Source organism: Rhinoraja longicauda, chromosome 36 (genome assembly GCF_053455715.1).
Source record: "Rhinoraja longicauda isolate Sanriku21f chromosome 36, sRhiLon1.1, whole genome shotgun sequence".
NCBI classification, from domain to species: Eukaryota; Metazoa; Chordata; class Chondrichthyes; order Rajiformes; family Arhynchobatidae; genus Rhinoraja; species Rhinoraja longicauda.
In genome coordinates this window covers 5515255-5537441 of record NC_135988.1, presented here as the reverse complement: position 1 = coordinate 5537441, position 22187 = coordinate 5515255, and the positions used below count along the sequence as shown (strand labels likewise).

Genomic DNA, 22187 nt, shown 5'->3' with positions numbered 1-22187 from the left:
CTAAAAACCGTAGTACGTCACGGCGCCATTTTAGTAGGCAGAAACTTGCAGCAACATTTAAAAAGAAAAATAACAAAAATCTGTGAATTGATAGATGAGATATATTCTGCATTTTTATGGTGTCATCACTCATACTGTTCCCCCACAACACTGATCACAGTGCGAGAGGCATAGCGAACGGCGGGTTTTGCTTACTAAAATGGCGGCCGTTACGCTCCTTTGCGTACTACACTTCAGTATAGGCGATTTCGATGGAGTGGTTCATCTTGCTCCTCTAGTATCTTTGCTCCTCTAGTATCCCTTTATCCTGCATCTGTGCACTATTGTAATCATGTACAGTCTTTCCGCTGACTGCATAGCAGGCAACAAAAAGCTTTTCACTGTTCTACGGCACACATGACAATAAATAAAATTAAGAAAATGGAAGATGGACACAAAATGCTGGAGTGCCTCGTTGGGTCAGGCAGCATCTCTGGAGAGAAGGAACAGGTGACGTTTCGGGTCGAGACCCTTCTTCAGAATGAGAGTCAGGGGAAAGGGAAGCTAGAGGAATGAAAAGGGACAAGACAAATTGGAGATGGCACTGATGACCAAGAAAATGGAGGCATGGGCGTGACCACAAAAGATTCACGTGATCCTGAGGGGGAATGTGCGGGGGGGACTGGAACTTGATTTACCTATTGCATTCTCAGGGACAATTTCTTCCTGGGCTGTTGTCAGGCATCTGAATCATCCTGCCACAGCCAGAAAGCAGTCCTGAACTACCATCCACCTCTTTGGTGACCCTCGGACTTTAGTCGATTGGACTTTGCTGGCTTAACCTTGCACGAAACGTTATTCCCTTATCACTGGTGCGGCTTGGCCGCTGGACTTTACATCGCCCGGTGCGGCCTGGCCGTGGGACTTAACATCGCCCGGTGCGGCTCGGCCGCGGGACTTTACATCGCTGGTGCGGCTCGACTGCGGGACTTAACATCGCCCGGTGCAGCTCGGCTGCGGGACTTAACATCGCCCGGTGCGGCTCGGCTGCGGGTCTTTTCATCGCTGGTGCGGCTCGACTGCGGGACTTAACATCGCCCGGTGCGGCTCGGCCACTGGACTTAGCTGCGCAAGGCTTGGTCGCGGGCCTTTCATCGCCCGGTTCGGCCGCGGGACGTTTCAGCGCCCGGTGCGGGGACTGTGCGGGTCGGTCGGGGACGAGCTGTCTGTCCGTGGGCGTGGGGAAGAGAGTGGAAGTTTTGTTGCCTCCATCACAGTGAGGGGGTGTTTGGAGTCACTGTGATGGACGTTTGTGTCGGGGTCATGTGTCTTGTGTTCTTTTTTTTTTCTATGACTGCTATGTAGTTTCGTTCGGTACTTCGGTGCCGAACGACAAATAAAGCTCTGTTATACCTGTTATACCTGTTATATGTATCTGTACACAGCAAATTGGAATCACCCATTGCCTTTCTGCTGACTGGCACGCGACAAAAGCTTATCACTGTAGCTCGGTACACGTGACAATAAACTAAACTAATCCTGCATACATTGAATAAAGGCATCTGGAAGACTTAGAAGTAATCACACCGTAGCAAATATAACTAACCACCTCAATGTTAAGACTGCAAGCTGTTTAAGTATCTGTAATAAGCACTATAATGTTTAATTTTTTTTTGCTGTTGATGGTTCTCACCGGCAGTTTGTATTTTCTATGTCCATGAGCATTTACGCATATTTTTTCCCCGTGAATGATTCCCCACAGTTCACAGAAACTGGCTTTGGTGGCTGTAATCAGTGCTGCCCGCTGTTCTCGATCTCCGCTACCTTGGTCGAGTCCCGTGCGCTTTTCAGGAGCAACAAGATGTCCGAGCCACCGGTGCCCCTCTCTCCCAGGGACGGCGGGGCTTTCTGGAGCACATCTGAAGCAGCGGCGCCCAGCTTGGCCTTCGCCGCCTTGGCTTGGGCCGCCAAGATGGTGATGTAGCGGGTGACCACGATGATGTGGTGGCTCCTGAAGCTCACCAGGGCCACGATGCAGGCGTTGTAGGCGTCTCTCAGGCCGGCACCAGGGTGGCTGGCCATGTACTCCCGCACAGAAGGCCCCGATGCAATCGCTCGGATAAACGCCTTGTGCGGAGGTAGCATGTAATCCCTCATCCGATGGAGGAATTCAGCTGTCAATGACAACGTAAGACACAAGGTATTGTCAATGTTAAATCTAATCAAACAACCGTGAAGGTTAGCACACCTTCATGCCTTGGCATGGATTTCGTTTAGCTTAGAGATACAGCGCGGAAACAGGCCCTTCGGCCCACAGAGTCCACGCCGACCAGCGATCCCCGCACTTTAACTCTGTCCTGGGGTCAAGGAAAGAGCGTTCACATCGCAGCCCTGTTTCCACCAATTTTTCCACCACCGCACACAAGAAGCATCAGAAACACAAGCCCAAGACGCCATTGTGTGCAGATGCTGAGAAGTGTGTCAGCTCTGGCTGAATAGTTTCTAATCTTGTGATGTGGACTCGATAAGAAGAAGCACACTGTCCTACACACACCGGGGACAATTTACAATTCTTACCAAAGCCAATTAACCCACATACTTGTACATCTTTGGTGTTTTTGAGGAAACCAGAGCACTCAGAGAAAGCCCACGCAGGTCACGGGGAGAACGTACAAACTCCGTACAGACAGCACCCGTAGTCGGGATCGAACCCAGGTCACTGGCGCCGTGAGGCAGCAACACCGTGCCACCCCATGTATTGACGTATCATCTTTCCACTGACTGGTTAGCATGCAATAAAAAACTATCACTGTACATGTGACAATAAACTAAACTGAAACTTACATGAAGGCACCTAGTCTGTTGCAAACTACTGTACCAACAGGTTTTATAATTTAGTTTAGTATTTTTTTAATTTAGAGATACGGTATGGAAACAGGCCCTTCGGCCCACCAAGTCCACGCCAACCAACAATCACCTGTTCACATTAGTTATTAGTTTAGAGAAACAGCATGGAAATAGGCCTTTCGGCCCACCAAGTGCATGTAGACCAACAATCACCCATTCACATTAGATTCACATTCACATTAGCACTTCAACTCCCCCTCACATTCCCAGTCTGACCTTTCTGTCATGGGCCTCCTCCAGTGCCATAGTGAGGCCCACCGGAAATTGGAGGAACAGCACCTTATATTTCGCCTGGGCAGCTTGCAGCCCAGCGGTATGAACATCGACGTCTCCAACTTTAGATAGTTCCTCTGTCCCTCTCTTCCCCTCCCCCTTCCCCGATCTCCCTCTATCTTCCTGTCTCCACCTATATCCTTCCTTTGTCCCGCCCCCCTGACATCAGTCTGAAGAAGGGTCTCGACCCGAAACGTCACCCATTCCTTCTCTCCCGAGATGCTGCCTGAACTGCTGAGTTACCCCAGCACTTTGTGAATAAATAACTTCCATTCACATTAGATATCAGTTTAGAGATACAACATGGAAATAGGCCCATTAGCCCGAAACGCCACCTATTCCTTTTCTCCAGAGATGCTGACCGATCCGCTGAGTTACACCAGCTTTTTGTGTCTACTTCCCCTGCAGCTCGTTCCATATCTGTACCGACCTCTGAAAGATGCCAAAAGGTTGGTCCGTGGGTGAGACTTCACCCTCTTCCACCTAATGCCCCCTCGCCTCCCCTGCTTGCCTGGAATAGTGCATCAGTCCCTCAAAGTCTCACCCCGGCCACTCCCTCTTCTCCCCTCTCCCATCAGGCAAGAGATACAGAAGTGTGAAAACGCACACCTCCAGATTCAGGGGCAGTTTCATCCCGGCTGTTATCAGGCGACTGAACCATCCTACCACCAACTCGGGAGCGGTTCTGCGCTACCATCTCCCTCATCGGAGGCCCTCGGACTATCTTTAATCGTACTTTACTGGACTTTATCTTGCACTGTATGTTATTTCCCTTTATCCTGCATCTGTGCACTGTGGACGGTTCGATTGTAATCATGTATAGTCTTTCCCCTGACTGGATTGCAGGCAACAAAAAGCTTTTCACACGTGACAATAAATTAAAGCAAGAAAATGGAAGATGGACACAAAATGCTGGAGTAACTCAACGGGTCAGGCAGCATCTCTGGAGAGAAGGAATGGGTGACATTAATAGAATAAGGGTGGAGCCCATAATGGCCCATTGTTGGCTGGGGAGGGGAGGGGGGGGTGATGACAAGAGGGATACAGGGATGCAAGGGGGATACTAATACTGTAAAGTTTAGTTTAGTTCAGTTTATTGTCTTGTGTACCGAGGTACAATGAAAAGCTTTTTTGTTGCGTGCTATCGAGCCAGCAGAAAGACTTGGGGCAACAGAGTGGAGCAGCGGTAGAGTTGCTGCCTTACAGCGCCACTGCCCCGGGTTCGATCCTGACTACGGGTGCTGTCTGTTCTCCCCGTGACCGCGTGGGTTTTCTCCGGGCGCTCTGGTTTCCTCCCACACTCCAAAGACGTGCAGGTTTTGTTTTTTTAATCAAAAAATGTATTCAATTATTGAAAAACAATATTTACAATGAAGTAAAGCAAAACAGAACCCAGCACCAGAATACAATACAAACAAACATGCCAAATGAAACTATTATACAACTATATTCCAATCCCTGTCCAGGATGCATTCAACTCCCCGCGGTGCCCAGTGGTCCCGGAAATCCCCCAGCATGCCCTTGGACAGCGCGCGGTCCCTCTCTGATCTCCCGGTGGCTGAGCACTTCAACTCCCCCTCCCATTCCCAGTCTGACCTTTCATGTCATGGGCCTCCTCCAGCGCCATAGTGAGGCCCACCAGAAATTGGAGGAACAGCACCTCATATTTCGCCTGGGCAGCTTGCAGCCCAGTGGTATGAACATTGACTTCTCCAACTTTAGATAGTTCCTCTGTCCCTCTCTTCCCCTCCCCCTTCCCCAGTTCTCCCTCTATCTTCCTGTCTCCACCTATATCCTTCCTTTGTCCCGCCCCCCTGACATCAGTCTGAAGAAGGGTCTCGACCCGAAACGTCGCCCATTCCTTCTCTCCTGAGATGCTGCCTGACCTGCTGAGTTACTCCAGCATTTTGTGAATAAATACAATGATATTACAATCCCTATCCAGGATGCATCCAACTCCCCGCGGTGCCCAGCGGTCCCGGAAATCCCCCAGGGTGCCTCTGGACAGCGCGTTATAGTAGGAGTAACCCCCTTGCATCCTTGTTTTCCTCTTGTTATAACAGGTATAACAGAGCTTTATTTGTCGTTCGGTACCGAAGTACCGAACGAAACTACATAGCAGTCATAGAAAAAAGAAAAAAAAGAACACAAGACACATGACCCCAACACAAACGTCCATCACAGTGACTCCAAACACCCCCTCACTGTGATGGAGGCAACAAAACTTCCCCTCTCCTCCCCACGCCCACGGACAGACAGCTCGTCCCCGACCGACCCGCACAGTCCCCGCACCGGGCGCTGAAACGTCTCGCGGCCGAACCGGGCGATGAAAGGCCCGCGACCAAGCCTTGCGCAGCTAAGTCCCGCAGCCGAGCCGCACCAGCGGTGAAAAGTCCCGCAGCCGAGCCGCACCGGGCGGTGTTAAGTCCCGCAGCCGAGTTGCACCGGGCGGTGTTAAGCCCCGCAGCCGAGCTGCACCGGGCGGTGTTAAGCCCCGCAGCCGAGCTGCACCGGGCGATGTTAAGCCCCGCAGCCGAGCTGCACCGGGCGGTGTAAGTCCAGCGGCCGAGCCGCACCGGGGGATGTTAGGCCCCGCAGCCGAGCCGCACCCCGCGCCGTGAGGAAGAGAAAAGTTCCCCACCCACACCCACCCCCCACACACCACCACCCCCTCCCACACATACACAACCAAAAAAATATATATAAAAATCATCCCAACACCGACACTCAACAAAAAAAAGACGGACAGACTGCTAGTCAGCCGCTGCCGTTAGGCGCCGCCAACAAGCCCATCGAGTCCGCGCCTGTTTTCACACTGTATCTCTAAACTAAACTATACATGGTCACAATCAAGCCGTCCACAGTGTACAGATACAGAATAATGGGAATAATGTTTGGTGCAAGATAAAGTCCACTAAAGCCCGATTAAAGATAGTCTGAGTGTATCCAATGAGATAGATAGTAGTTCAGGACGGCTCCTCAAAGTGTGTGACACTGGAATTTAGAAGGATGAGAGGAGATCTTATCGAAACGTATAAGATTATTAAGGGGTTGGACACGTTAGAGGCAGGAAACATGTTCCCGATGTTGGGGGAGTCCTGAACAAGGGGCCACAGTTTAAGAATAAGGGGTAGGCCATTTAGAGCTGAGATGAGGAAAAACTTTTTCAGTCAGAGAGTTGTGAATCTGTGGAATTCTCTGCCTCAGAAGGCAGTGGAGGCCAATTCTCTGAATGCATTCAAGAGAGAGCTGGATAGAGCTCTTAAGGATAGCGGAGTCAGGGGGTATGGGGAGAAGGCAGGAACGGGGTACTGATTGAGAATGATCAGCCATGATCACATTGAATGGCGGTGCTGGCTCGAAGGGCCGAATGGCCTCCTCCTGCACCTGTTGTCTATTGTCTATTGACTTAGAGTCTGAATTTCCATAATGCATTTGCGACAATTAACCTGAGTTATATTCCAATTAAATTTAATACTAGGTTCCCTGTTGATATTAACCCAGCAATAAATATGGAGATGGCAGTCCTTTTATTTCATAGTGAGTTTCATACAGGAGGCTTGTCGGTATTTGTCAATTTCTGTAATACTAGCTTAGTACTTTCCCAATAATCCTAATTTTTATTTGTTGAGTAGTCTGTTCAGTTTATTAATTTTGTTGATTATTTCTCCAATTAGCTTTTTTTTTCATTGAACTTTACTGTTGTCAAGGCAGCTACGGGTTTCAATCAAAAATTGCCCCTTTTGTCTGCAATCTAACATAACACTTCTTCCACGCTGTATCACTAAACTAAGCAGAGGCCCAGTCACTGGGCTTTAGCTTGCACCAAACATTACTCCCAATCTACTGTATCCAGGTGTCCACATCGGCGAGACCAAGCTCAGGCTCGGCGATCGTTTCGCTGAACACCTCCGCTCAGTCCGTCTTAACCACCCTGATCTCCCGGTGGCTCAGCACTTCAACTCCCCCTCCCATTCCCAGTCTAGGCCTTTCTGTCCTGGGCCTCCTCCATTGCCAGAGCGAGGCCCAGCGCAAATTGGAGGAACAGCACCTCATATTTCGCTTGGGTAGTTTACACCCCAGCGGTATCAACTTTGACTTCTCTAACTTCTGATAGCCCCTGCTCTCCCCCTTCCCAGATCTTCCACTCGTCTTCCTGTCTCCGACTACATCCTATCTTTGTCCCGCCCCCTCCCTTGACATCAGTCTGAAGAAGGGTCTCGACCCGAAACGTAACCCATTCCTTCTCTCCAGAGATGCTGCCTGACCCGCTGAGTTACTCCAGCATTTTGCACCTACCCATTGTTCCCATTCTTCTGTATCTGTACGCTGTTTTGCAGACACCCAGCCATTTGACCGGGAGAGCGTGGTGGGGAGTATGCTTACCACTTTTCTCGATGTGTCGTATTCCCAAAAACTCATCGAAGGACTGCAGGGTGGAGCTCTGAGCCGCACTTCCGCCCGCAAACTGCCTTGGGCCTTCCCACACTCCCTCGTACACAAGCCCTTCTGGAAAGGCTGGATTGTCCTTCCACCTGCAGGAAGGTGAGTCCCAGGTGAGGTCCCGTTGAAGGTAGACGCCTGCAAACTGCCTGCGTGGTCGCGGGTCCTGGAGCCCACCGGCTCAACCGCCGACCAGCGATCACCCATTCACACCAGCTCTATCCCACACGCTGGGGACTATTTGCGGGGGTCAATTAACTTACAAACCTGTGCGCCTTTGGCCTTTGAAGATCTCGGAGAAAGCCCACGCCGTTAAAGGGAGAACGTACAAACTCTGCACAGACAGCATCCATAGTCCGGATCGAGCCCAGGTATCTGGCAGCAACTCGACCGCTGAGCCACTGTGCCGCCCCTGAAATACTGTGGTTGTTTCCGATCCCACCACCTCCTCTGACAGCCCAGATATCGGCCACTCTTTCTGTTAAAATAAAACTTTCCCTTTTGATCTATTTTAATACACCCCCCCCACCTCTTCTCATCAGGGGTGTCAGGGGTTATGGGGGGAAGGCAGGATAATGGGGTTAGGAGGGAGAGATAGATCAGCCATGATAGAATGGTAGAGTAGACTTGATGGGCCGAATGGCTTAATTCTGCTCCTATCACTTATCTTAAACATCGTCCTCTTGTTTTGTAACCTCCACCATGGATTATGACTCTACCCAATCTGGGCCTCTCCTCATCTTACACACATCGATCAGATCACTACTCAGTAGAATCATTTATTTCATTGTAAATCCATTCCATGAAAGGTTAATCTTTTAAGAAGGAGCCCCAGTTTGGTGCAAACAGTCCCGTCCTTCACTCCAGCTGAGACAAACCCAGCCTATCCAATCTTTCCCCACAACTGATAACCTTTAAGAATAGTCTGTCTGAAGAAGTCTGAAGAAGGGTCTCGACCCGAAACGTCGCCCATTCCTTCTCTCCTGAGATGCTGCCTGACCTGCTGAGTTACTCCAGCATCTTGTGAATAAATACCTTTAAGAACAGTTTAGATTAGCTTAGTTTATTGTTCTGTGTACCGAGGGCGGTTACGGTGGCGCAGCGGTAGAGTTGCTGCCTTCCAGCGAATGCAGCGCCGGAGACCCGGGTTCCATCCCGACTACGGTGCTGTCTGTACGGAGTTTGTACCTTCTCCCCGTGACCTGCATGGGTTTTCTCCGAGATCTTCGGTTTCCTCCCACACTCAAAAGACGTGCAGGTTTGTAGTTTAATTGGCTTGGTGTATGTGTAAAATTGTCCCCAGTGTGGGTCGGATAGTGTTAACGTGCGGGGATCGCTGGTCAGTGCGGACCCGGTGGGCTGAAGGGCCTGTTTCCGTTCCGTATCTCTAAACTAAACTAAACTGAAGCTCTCCGATCCAGACAGCATTCTGGTGAATCTCCTCTGTACTCTTTCAAACACAATCAAATCCTTCCTATAATGGGGCCAACAGAACAATGGTCAATATCCTCACCAGAGCACTGCACATCTATTCACAGAGAACACTCTGATCTCATAAGATGCATTATAGCATTAACAATACACTGAAGACCCTGATAACCTTTAAGAACAGTTTAGTTTAGTTTATTGTCCTGTGTACCCGAGGTACAGTGAAAAGTGATGTTGTCAAGCTGGAAAGGATACAAAGAAGATTTACGAGGACGTTGCCAGGACTAGAGGGTCTGAGCTATAGGGAGAGGTTGAGTAGGCTGGGTCTCTATTCCTTGGAGCGCAGGACATTGAAGGGTGATCTTATAGAGGTGTATAACATCATGAGAGGAATAGATCGGGTAGATGCACAGAGTCTCTTGCCCAGAATAGGGGTCTGGTCAGCAGAGGACATAGGTTTAAGGTGAAGGAGAAAAGATTTAATAGGAATCTGAGGAGTTTACTGTAAGGAGTTTGTACGTTCTCCCCGTGACCTGCGTGGGTTTTCTCCGAGATCTTCGGTTTCCTCCCACACTCCAAAGACGTACAGGTATGTAGATTAATTGACAGGGGTAAATGTAAAAAAATTATCCCTAGTGTGTGTAGGATAGTGTTAATGTGCGGGGATCGCTGGGCGGTGCGGACTTGGTGGGCCGAAAAGGCCTGTTTCCGCGCTGTACCTGAAATCTGAAAATAAAATATGAGGGCTAACTCTTTCATACAAAGGGTGGTGGGTGTAGGGAACAAGCTGCCGGAGGAAGTAATTGAGGCAGGGACTACCCCAAAGTTTAAAGAAACAGTTAGACAGGTACATGGATAGGACAAATTTGGATATGGACCAAACGTGGGCAGGTGGGACCACTGTAGCTGGGACATGTTGGGCAAGTTGGGCTGAAGGGCCTGTTTCCACACTGTATCACTCTATGACTCCATGACTCTGAAAGCTTTTTTGTTGCATACTATCCAGCCAGTCAAAAGATTATAATCATGCGATCCACTGTGTATAGATACAGGATAAAAGGAATAACGTTTAATGTAAGATCAAGTCCAGTAAAGTCAAATTAAAGATAGTCCGAGGGTCTCCCATGAGGTATATGGTAGCTCAGGGCCACTCTCTAGTTGGTGATTAGATGGTTCAGTTGACATATCTGGGAAGAAACTGTCCCTGAATCTGGAGGTGCGCGTTTTCACACTTCTGTAACCACTTGCCTGATGGGAGAGGGGAGAAGAGGGGGGAGACTGGTCCAGATTGTTGATGGTACATTATGAAAGATTTGGGTCAAGTTGGATTAATAATTTTGGGGATAAAATTAACATAATACATTGATTGAACGGTCTGCATATTCATTGAAATTTCGACACAATGCTAGATAATAATTGAATTTTAATATTATATACATACCCAGCCAGAAAGAGTCGAATTATTCCATAAAATATAGCAGGGTCGACGTACTCTAGGGAGAAAAAAAACAGGTTCTTCTTCATTAAAAGGAAAGTTAATTCAGGGGAATAAAATAGACCAGTCCGTGTAGGTAGATTGTAGAGTGATGTTTGGACAAGGGTTGGCACTAGTATGATCTAAGTCTACTGAATCTGAAATTGTTACGGTGGAGGGGGGTGCAAAGAAGGATGTTGCCAGGACTCGAGGGCCTGTGGTTAGAGTCATGGAGTCATAGAGTGATATAGTGTGGAAACAGGCTCTTCGGCCCAACTCGCCCTCACTGGCCAACATGTCCCAACTACACTAGTCCCAACTGCCTGCACTTGGTCCATATCCCTGCAAACCTGTCCTATTCATGTACCTGTCTGACCGTTTCTTAAATGTTGTGTATGCTAGGGCTCCTAGCAACCCTTGGAACACAGGAGGATGAGGGGTGATCTTAGAGATCATGAGAAGAATAGATAGGTTGAATGCACAGCGTCTTTTACCCAGAGTAGGGGCATCAAGAACCAGGGGACATGGGCTTAAAGTGAGAGGGAAAAGATTTAATAGGAACCTGAGGTGCAACTTTCTTTTTCACAAAGGGTGGTGGGTATATGGAATAATTTGCTGGAGGAGGTCGTTGAGGAGGGTGTTATCACAATGTTTTAAAAACATCTGGACAGGTACATGGACAGGATAGATTTAGAGGGATATGGGCCAAGCGCAGGCAGGTGGGACTAGTGTGAATGGGACATGTTGGTCAGCATGGGCAAGTTGGGCAGAAGGGGCTGTTTCCACACTGCATGACTCTAAGACTCTAAGTCATGACACTTTATTATCGGGCTTCTGAACGGTCCTTCCATAAGCTATGACTCTATTCAGCTGTGATACAGTCCACTCTGCTTTGTGATCCTAATTGAGTCTGCAGTTTTGGATCGGTGAGCTGAACTTACTGGAAACCTCGTTACAACTGACACTCTGAGTGAAAAATATCAGTAGATTTTCCAGACAATTCAATTAGCATTACCCGACTACAACCTTATAAACGAGGGTAAACTAGCCAATAATATAAAGGAGGATAGCAAAAGTTTTTTTAGGTACGTGAAGAGGAAAAAAATAGTCAAGGCAAATGTGGGTCCCTTGAAGACAGAAGCAGGGGAATTTATTATGGGGAACAAAGAAATGGCAAACGAGTTAAACCGTTACTTTGGATCTGTCTTCACTGAGGAAGATACACCCAATCTCCCAAATGTTCTAGGGGCCGGAGAACCTAGGGTGATGGAGGAACTGAAGGAAATCCACATTAGGCAGGAAATGGTTTTGGGTAGACTGATGGGACTGAAGGCTGATAAATCCCCAGGGCCTGATGGTCTGCATCCCAGGGTACTTAAGGAGGTGGCTCTAGAAATAGTGGAAGCATTGGAGATCATTTTTCAATGTTCTATAGATTCAGGATCAGTTCCTGTGGATTGGAGGATAGCAAATGTTATCCCACTTTTTAAGAAAGGAGGGAGAGAGAAAACGGGTAATTATAGACCAGTTAATCTGACATCAGTGGTGGGGAAGATGCTGGAGTCAATTATAAAAGACGAAATTGCTGAGCATTTGGATAGCAGTAACAGGATCATTCCGAGTCAGCATGGATTTACGAAGGGGAAATCATGCTTGACAAATCTACTGGAATTTTTTGAGGATGTAACTAGGAAAATTGACAGGGGAGAGTCAGTGGATGTGGTGTACCTCGACTTTCAGAAAGCCTTCGACAAGGTCCCACATAGGTGATTAGTGGGCAAAATTAGGGCACATGGTATTGGGGGTAGGGTACTGACATGGATAGAAAATTGGTTGACAGACAGAAAGCAAAGAGTGGGGATAAATGGGTCCCTTTCGGAATGGCAGGCAGTGACCAGTGGGGTACCGCAAGATTCGGTGCTGGGACCCCAGCTATTTACGATATACATTAATGACTTAGACGAAGGGATTAAAAGTACCATTAGCAAATTTGCAGATGATACTAAGCTGGGGGGTAGTGTGAATTGTGAGGAAGATGCAATAAGGCTGCAGGGTGACTTGGACAGGTTGTGTGAGTGGGCGGATACATGGCAGATGCAGTTTAATGTAGATAAGTGTGAGGTTATTCACTTTGGAAGTAAGAATAGAAAGGCAGATTATTATCTGAATGGTGTCAAGTTAGGAGGAGGGGGAGTTCAACGAGATCTGGGTGTCCTAGTGCATCAGTCAATGAAAGGAAGCATGCAGGTACAGCAGGCAGTGAAGAAAGCCAATGGAATGTTGGTCTTCATAAGAAGAGGAGTTGAGTATAGGAGCAAAGAGGTCCTTCTACAGTTGTACCGGGCCCTGATGAGACCGCACCTGGAGTACTGTGTGCAGTTTTGGTCTCCAAATTTGAGGAAGGATATTCTTGCTATGGAGGGCGTGCAGCGTAGGTTCACTAGGTTAATTCCCGGAATGGCGGGACTGTCGTATGTTGAAAGGCTGGAGCGATTGGGCTTGTATACACTGGAATTTAGAAGGATGAGGGGGGGATCTTATTGAAACATATAAGATAATTAGGGGATTGGACACATTAGAGGCAGGAAACATGTTCCCAATGTTGGGGGAGTCCAGAACAAGGGGCCACAGTTTAAGAATAAGGGGTAGGCCATTTAGAACGGAGATGAGGAAGAACTTTTTCAGTCAGAGAGTGGTGAAGGTGTGGAATTCTCTGCCTCAGAAGGCAGTGGAGGCCAGTCCGTTGGATGCTTTCAAGAGAGAGCTGGATAGAGCTCTTAAGGATAGCGGAGTGAGGGGGTATGGGGAGAAGGCAGGAACGGGGTATTGATTGAGAATGATCAGCCATGATCGCATTGAATGGCGGTGCTGGCTCGAAGGGCTGAATGGCCTCCTCCTGCACCTATTGTCTATTGACTATTGTCTATGTTCCTTCTATTCCATGACGTGATCAGTCATCCCACAACTCCAGTCTATCCCACCCCAAAAAGATAATTAAAAGCTGCAAGGAAAGGCACAAAGTGTCATAGAGTCATACAGCATGCAAACAAGCCCTTCGGTCCAAGTTGTCTACACCGACCAACATGTCCCATCTACACTGGTCCCACCTGCCTGCATTGAGCCCATCTATATAGCCCATCTATATAGAAGACGGCAGGGAAGAGAAACAGACATTCTGGCCATCCATCACAGTGAGGAGTGACTGCAGGAGACTCACTGTGATGGATGTTTCTTTTGTTTGGTGTTAGTTTATGATTGCGTGTGTTATTGCATTTTTATTGATTATTCTTATTGGTCTTATTGTTGAACTGCGGGTAATGTTTAATTTCATATCATAAATGTGAGGTTATCCACTTTGGCGGCAAGAACAGGAAAGCAGAGTATTACCTGACTGGTGACCGATTGGGAGAAGGGGAGATGCAACGTGACCTGGGTGTCATGGTGCACCAGTCATTGAAAGCAAGCATGCAGGTGCAGCAGGCAGTGAAGAAAGCGAATGGTATGTTGGCATTCATAGCAAGTGGATTTGAGTTTAGGAGCAGGGAGGTTCTGCTGCAGTTGCACAGGGCCTTGCTGAGACCGCACCTGGAGTACTGTGTGCAGTTTTGGTCTCCTAACCTGAGGAAAGACCTTCTTGCCTTAGAGGGAGTACAGAGAAGGTTCACCAGATTGATCCCTGGGATGGCGGGACTTACATATGAGGAAAGACTGGATAGACTGGGTTTGTACTCGCTGGAATTTAGAAGACTGAGGGGGGATCTTATAGAAACATATAAAATTTTTAAGGGGTTGGAGAGGCTAGATGCGGGAAGATTGTTCCCGATGTTGGGGGAGTCCAGAACCAGGGGTCACAGCTTAAGGATAAGGGGGAAGTCTTTTAGGACCGAGATGAGAAAACATTTCTTCACACAGAGAGTGGTGAGTCTGTGGAATTCTCTGCCACAGAAGGTAGTTGAGGCCAGTTCATTGGCTATATTTAAGAGGGAGTTAGATGTGGCTCTTTTTGCTAAAGGGATCAGGGGGTATGGAGAGAAGGCAGGTACAGGTTACTGAGCTGGATGATCAGCCATGATCATATTGAATGGCGGTACAGGCTCGAAGGGCCGAATGGCCTACTCCTGCACCTATTTTCTATGTTTCTATGTTTCTATATCATATCATATCATATATATACAGCGCGGAACTATACATTTATGTGTATTTGACAAATAAACGACTATTGACTATTGACTATTGATTCAGGACTCAGGGTTCAGGATATCTTTATTTGCCATCCAAAAAACAAGTTTTTTTGGACGAGAGTTCGTCACCCACAGTCCAAACTCTTGTTTGTTTTTTTACTGTACTAAAGCTCTTGTTTGTTTTATTGTTAGTTCCTGAACTACAGCCAAAACGGTTCACAATAGCGCAACAATGTTAGGCCCACTTTACTCACCGTCGTCCCTTTGGTGATAGTGGAAGAAGTTTCATTGAAATCAGTGTTATATTTTTTAAGTGATTCACATTTTAAAGTTTAAATCTATCTCCTAGGGAGGGAGGGGGGGAGGGAGGGGGGAGGGAGGGAGGGAGGGGGGTAGATGGGGGAGGGGAAGAGGAGGGGCTGGGGAGAGGGAGAGGGGAGTGAGGGAGGGGAGAGGGGTAGATGGGGGAGGGGGAGAGGAGAGGGGGAGGGAGGGAGGGAGGGGGGGGAGGGGGGAGGGAGGGAGGGAGGGAGGGAGGGAGGGAGGGAGGGAGGGAGGGAGGGAGGGAGGGAGGGGAGGGAGGGAGGGAGGGAGGGAGGGAGGGAGGGAGGGAGGGAGGGAGGGAGGGAGGGAGGGAGGGAGGGAGGATAAAGGGGGTTGAGGGGGATGGAGTGGAGGGAGGGGAAAGGGGGGGGGAGGGGAAGAGGAGGGGCTGGGGAGAGGGAGAGAGGAGTGAGGGAGGGGGAGAGGGGTAGATGGGGGAGGGGGAGAGGAGAGGGGGAGGGAGGGGGGGAGGGAGGGAGGGAGGGGGGGAGGGGGGAGGGAGGGAGGGAGGGAGGGAGGGAGGGAGGGAGGGAGGGAGGGAGGGAGGGAGGGAGGGAGGGAGGGAGGGAGGGAGGGAGGGAGGGAGGGAGGGAGGGAGGGAGGGAGGGAGGGGAGGGAGGGAGGGAGGGAGGGAGGGAGGGAGGGAGGGAGGGAGGGAGGGAGGGAGGGAGGGAGGGAGGGAGGGAGGATAAAGGGGGTTGAGGGGGGATGGAGTGGAGGGAGGGGAAAGGGGGGGAGGGGAAGAAGAGGAGGGGGCTGGGGAGAGGGAGAGGGGAGTGAGGGAGGGGGAGAGGGGTAGATGGGGAGGGGGGAGAGGGGGAGAGGGGGAGAGGGGGAGAGGGGGAGAGGGGGAGAGGGGGGGAGGGGGGGGAGGGGGGGAGGGGAGGGAGGGAGGGAGGGAGGGAGGGAGGGAGGGAGGGAGGGAGGGAGGGAGGGAGGGAGGGAGGGAGGGAGGGAGGGAGGGAGGGAGGAGGGAGGGAGGGAGGGAGGGAGGGAGGGAGGGAGGGAGGGAGGGAGGGAGGGAGGGAGGGAGGGAGGGAGGGAGGGAGGGAGGGAGGATAAAGGGGGTTGAGGGGGATGGAGTGGAGGGAGGGAGGCAGGGAGGGAGGGAGGGAGGGAGGGAGGGAGGGAGGGAGGGAGGGAGGGAGGGAGGGTGGGAGGGAGGGAGGGAGGGAGGGAGGGAGGGAGGGAGGGAGGGAGGGGGAGGGAGGGAGGGGGAGGGAGGATAAAGGGGGTTGAGGGGGATGGAGTGGAGGGAGGGGAAAGGGGGGGAGGGGAAGAAGAGGAGGGGGCTGGGGAGAGGGAGAGGGGAGTGAGGGAGGGAGAGGGGTAGATGGGGAGGGGGAGAGGGAGGGGAGGGAGGGAGGGGGTGGGTGGGAGGGAGGGAGGGAGGGAGGGAGGGAGGGGGGAGGTGGGAGGAGGGAGGGAGGGAGGGAGGGAGGGAGGGAGGGAGGGAGGGTGGGAGGGAGGGGAGGGAGGGAGGGAGGGGTGGGGGTGGAGGGAGGGGTGGGGGTGGGGGAGGGGAGGGAGGGGTGGGGAGGGGGGGAGGGGAGAAGAGGAGGGGGCTGGGGTGAGGGAGTGGGGAGTGAGGGAGGGGAGAGGGGTAGATGGGGAGGGGGAGAGGAGAGGGGGTGGGTGGGTGGGGAGGGGTGGGAGGGTGGGAGGGTGGGGGGGGGGTGGGAGGGTGGGTGGGAGGGAGTGGTGGGAGGGTGGGTGGGAGGGTGGGAGGGAGGGAGGGTGGGGGGGGGTGGGGGGGAGGGAGGATAAGGGGGTTGAGGGGGGATGGGTGTGGAGGGAGGGGAAGGGGGGGGAGGGGAAGAAGAGGAGGGGGCTGGGGAGAGGGAGAGGGGAGTGTGGGAGGGGAGAGGGGTAGATGGGGAGGGGGTGGGAGGGAGGGAGGGAGGGAGGGAGGGAGGGAGGGGAGGGAGGGAGGGTGGGAGGGAGGGAGGGAGGGAGGGAGGGAGGGAGGGAGGGAGGGAGGGAGGGAGGGAGGGAGGGAGGAGGGAGGGAGGGAGGGAGGGAGGGAGGGAGGGAGGGAGGGAGGGAGGGAGGGAGGGAGGGAGGGAGGGGTGGGGGTCGAGGGGAGGGGATGGAGGGAGGAGTGGGGATCGAGGGGAGGGGGTGGAGGAGGGGAGGGGAGGGGAGGGGAGGATGCTACGCCAATGCAGGACAGGTTTGGGCCCAAAGGGTCCACTTGGTCTAGTATCCCTCTAAACCTGTCCTATCCATGTAGCTGTCCAACTGTTTCTTAAACGTTGCGATAGTCCCAGCCCCAACTACCTCCTCTGGCAGCTTGTTCCATACACCCACCACCCTTTGTGTGAAAAGGTTACCCCTCAGATTCCTATTAAATCTTTCCCCTTCATCATACACCGGTGTCCTCTGATTCTCCATTCCCCTACCCTGGTCAAGGGGCACCGTGCATCTGTTCCTCTCATGATTTTATACACCTCTATAAGATCTCCCATCATCCTCCTGCACTACAAACAGAGTCCTAGCTTTCTCAAACTCTCCCTGCAGCTCAGGCCCTCGAGTCCTGCCAACATCCTGGGAAACCTTCTCTGTACCCTATCCAACTTTACATCTTCATTCCTCTAACGTGGTGCCCAGTACTGAATTACTCAAAGGGTCAGGCAGATTCCTTGAAGAACATGGAGAGGTGTCGTTTCAGGTCGGGGACTCTTCTTCAGATGGACTCCAGGGATGCTGCCTGACCCGCTGGATTACTCCAGCATTTTGTGTCTTTCCTCGGTCTCCAGGGATTCAGCATGACCAGCTGAGTTGCTCTAGAATCTTGTGTCTTTCCCTGATAAACCTGCATCTGCACTTCCTTGTTTCTACATTTAAAAAGCTGCAACCTCATTTGCAGTCAGAGACGGGGAGTCATAAATTATTATTGAGTCATACAGCTAGGATTGCCAACTGTCCCGTATTAGCCGGGACATCCCGTATATTGGGCTAAATTGGTTTATCCCGCACGGGACTGCCCTTGTCCTGTATTAGGCTCGGGGGGCACTGTAGGCCCGGACACTGTAGGCCCGGACACTGTAGGCCCGGACACTGTAGGCCCGGACACTGTAGGCCCGGACACGGTAGGCCCAGACAATGTAGGCCCGGACACTTTAGGTCCAGACAGTGTAGGCCCGGACACGGTAGGTCCGGACAGTGTGGGTCCAGACACTGTAGGTCCGGAGGCCCAGACGCCGCCTAACGGAGGTTGCGTAGCAACCGGCCTCCCAGCCCAGGCGGCCGCCATTGATGGAGCGGGAGCACGTAGCCGCTGGCTGGGTGAGGTCACGTGGGGCGCGGGGTGGTGACATCAGTGTGTCCCTTATTTGGGAGTGAGATAGTTGGCAATCCTACACACAGCACAAAAGCAGGACATTCGGCCCACCATGTCCATGTAAGCCATTGTACTTATCCAGACCGGTCCCATTTATCTACATTTGGTTCATGACCTTCCATGACTTCCACGACTCAAATGGTTGCTTGGATGGATGGTCGTAGAGTCAAAGGACAGGTCGAGAGCCTTAGGCCCAATGTAGACCACGAGCCAAGGGGGAGAGTTCAGGAAGTGTTTGAACTGCCGGGATATCAGCTCACATTGAAAATCTAAATAACATATAACATATAACATAACAACTACAGCAAAGAAACAGGCCTGTCCGGCCCTACCAGTCCACGCCGACCATTCTCCCTGACCTAGTCTCATCTACCTGCACTCAGACCATAACCCTCCAATCCCCTCCTATCCATATACCTATCCAATTTACTCTTAAATAATAAAATCGAGCCAGCCTCCACCACTTCCACCGGAAGCCCATTCCATACAGCCACAACCCTCTGAGTAAAGAAGTTCCCCCTCATGTTACCCCAAACCTTTGTCCCTCAATTCTGAAGCTATGTCCCCTTGTTGGAATCTTCCCCACTCTCAAAGGGAAAAGCCTACCCACGTCAACTCTGTCCGTCCCTCTCAAAATTTTAAAAACCTCTATCAAGTCCCCCCTCAACCTTCTACGCTCCAAAGAATAAAGACCCAACCTATTCAACCTCTCTCTGTAGCCTAAGTGCTGAAACCCAGGCAACATTCTAGTAACATCCTTCCTATAATTTGGCGACCAGAACTGCACACCATACTCCAGATTCGGCCTCACCAATGCCCTGTACAATTTCAACATTACATCCCAACTTCTATACTCGATGCTCTGATTTATAAAGGCAAGCATACCAAACGCCTTCTTCACCACCCTATCCACATGAGATTCCACCTTCAGGGAACAATGCACAGTTATTCCCAGATCCCTCTGTTCCACTGCATTCCTCAATTCCCTACCATTTACCCTGTACGTCCTATTTTGATTTGTCCTACCAAAATGCAGCACCTCACACTTATCAGCATTAAACTCCATCTGCCATCTTTCAGCCCACCCTTCCAAAAGGCCCAAGTCTCTCTGTAGACTTTGAAAATCTACCTCACTATCAACTACTCCACCTATCTTAGTATCATCTGCATATTTACTGATCCAATTTGCCACACCATCATCCAGATCATTAATGTAAATGACAAACAACAATGGACCCAACACAGATCCTTGGGGCACTCCACTAGACACTGGCCTCCAACCTGACATACAATTGTCAACCGTTACCCTCTGGTATCTCCCATTCAGCCATTGTTGAATCCATCTTGCAACCTCACTATTAATACCCAACGATTTAACCTTCTTAATCAACTTTCCATGTGGAACCTTGTCAAATGCCTTACTGAAGTCCATATAGACAACATCCACAGCCTTGCCCTTATCAATTTCCCTGGTAACCTCTTCAAAAAATTCAAGAAGATTAGTCAAACATGACCTTCCAGGCACAAATCCATGTTGACTGTTTCTAATCAGGCCTTGATTATCCAAATAATTATATATATTGTCCCTAAGTATCTTTTCCATTAATTTTCCCACCACAGACGTCAAACTAATAGGTCTATAATTGCTAGGTTTACTTTTAGAACCTTTTTTAAACAAAGGCACAACATGCGCAATGCGCCAATCTTCCGGCACCATCCCTGTTTCTAATGATGTTTGAAATATTTCCGTCATAGCCCCTGCTATTTCTGCACTAACTTCCCTCAATGTCCTAGGGAGTATCCTATCAGGACCTGGAGACTTATCCACTTTTATATTCTTCAAAAGTGTCCGTACCTCCTCTTCTTTAATCCTCCTAATTTCCATCACTACTCTACTTGTTTCGCTTACCTCACATAATTCAATATCCTTCTCCTCGGTAAATACCGAAGAAAAGAAATTGTTTAATATCTCCCCCATTTCTTCCGGCTCAGCACATAGCTGTCCACTCTGACTCTCTAATGGACCAATTTTATCCCTCACTATCCTTTTGCTATTGACATATCTGTAGAACCCCTTGGGGTTTACTTTTACATTACTTGCCAAAGCAGCCTCATATCTTTTTTTCGCTTTTCTAATTTCCTTTTTAAGATTCCTTTTACATTCTTTATATTCCTCAAAAACCTCATTTACTCCCTGCCGCTTATATTTATTGTATATCTCCCTCTTTTTCCAAACCAAGTGTCCAATTTCCCTGGAAAACCACGGCTCTTTCAAATTATTATTCTTTCCTTTCCACCGAACAGGGACATAAAGACTCTGTACTCTCAAAATTTCACCTTTAAATATCCTCCATTTCTCTATTATATCCTTTTCATAAAACAACAATTTCCATTTCACTCCTTTTAAATCCTTTCTCATCTCCTCAAAATTAGCCTTTCTCCAATCCAAAATCTCAACCCTTGGTCCAGATTTGACCTTCTCCATAATGATATTGAAACTAATGGCATTATGATCACTAGACCCAAGGTGCTCCTCAACACATACCTCCGTCACCTGACCCATCTCATTTCCTAACAGGAGGTCCAACACTGCCCCTTCTCTGGTAGGCACCTCTACGTATTGCTGCAAAAAACTATCCTGCACACATTTTACAAACTCCAAACCATCCAGCCCTTTAACAGAATGTGATTCCCAGTCTATATACGGAAAATTGAAATCACCCACAATCACCACTCTGTGCTTACTACTAATATCTGCTATCTCCTTACATATTTGCTCTTCCAATTCTCGTTCCCTATTTGGCGGTCTATAATGCACCCCTATAAGTGTTGCTAAACCTTTCTCATTTCTGAGTTCCACCCAAACAGCCTCCTTAATCGAGCCTTCTAGTCTGTCCTGCCAAAGCACTGCTGTGATATCCTCCCTGACAAGCAATGCAACACCCCCACCTCTTGCCCCTCCGATTCTATCACATCTGAAACAATGAAATCCTGGAATATTTAATTGCCAATCGCAACCCTCCTGCAACCATGTTTCACTGATCGCCACAACATCATACTTCCAGATGTCAATCCAGGCTCTAAGCTCATCCACCTTTCTTACAATGCTCCTAGCATTAAAATATACACATTTAAGGGACCCATCATTTCTTATTCTCAGTTTATTTCTTTTCCCTTCTTTCTCTCCTACATATTGGGTCTGAGTGTTTCCTTTTTCTGCCTCCTGCCTCACACACTGCCTATTAGCTATCTGTGTTTGAGTCCCTCCCCCCAACCGTACTAGTTTAAAGTCTCCGCAGTTATTTTAGCAAATCTCCCCGCCAGGATATTGGTTCCCCTCGGGTTCAGATGCAACCCATCCTTTTTGTACAGGTCATACTTCCCCCAGAAGAGGTCCCAATGATCCAGAAACTTGAAACCCTGCTCCCTGCACCAGTTCCTCAGCCACGTATTTATCCTCCACCTCACTCCATTCCTATTCTCACTATCGCGTGGCACATGCAGTAAGCCTGAGATTATTACTTTGGAAGTCCTTTTTTTTAACTCTCTTCCTAGCCCCCTGAATTCTCCTTTCAGGACCTCTTCCCTTATCCTACCTATATTGTTGGTACCTATATGTACCACGACCTCTGGCTCCTCTCCCTCCCCTTTCAGGATATCCTGGACACGCTCAGACACATCCCGGACACCGGCACCAGGGAGGCAAACCACCATCCGGGTCTCCCGACTGCGTCCACAGAATCGCCTATCTGACCCCCTCACTATAGAGTCCCCTATTACTATCGCTCTCCTCTTCCTTTCCCTACCCTTCTGAGCAACAGGGCCGGACTCCTTG

At 49.9% G+C, this 22187-nt stretch overlaps 1 protein-coding gene across 1 annotated transcript in view; it reads right to left on the bottom strand.

Annotated features, from left to right (window-relative positions):
- Positions 1-1599: 1599 nt before the first annotated feature.
- The window catches only part of ido1 (indoleamine 2,3-dioxygenase 1), a 52654-nt gene continuing 32066 nt past the window's right edge, over positions 1600-22187 (bottom strand). The window contains exons 8-10 of the mRNA XM_078428891.1: positions 10472-10523; positions 7546-7694; positions 1600-2153 (exon numbers count right to left, since the gene is read on the bottom strand). Of these exons, the coding sequence (XP_078285017.1) occupies positions 1771-2153; positions 7546-7694; positions 10472-10523 (584 nt within the window). The 3' untranslated portion in view covers positions 1600-1770. The remainder of the gene's footprint in view (positions 2154-7545; positions 7695-10471; positions 10524-22187) is intronic.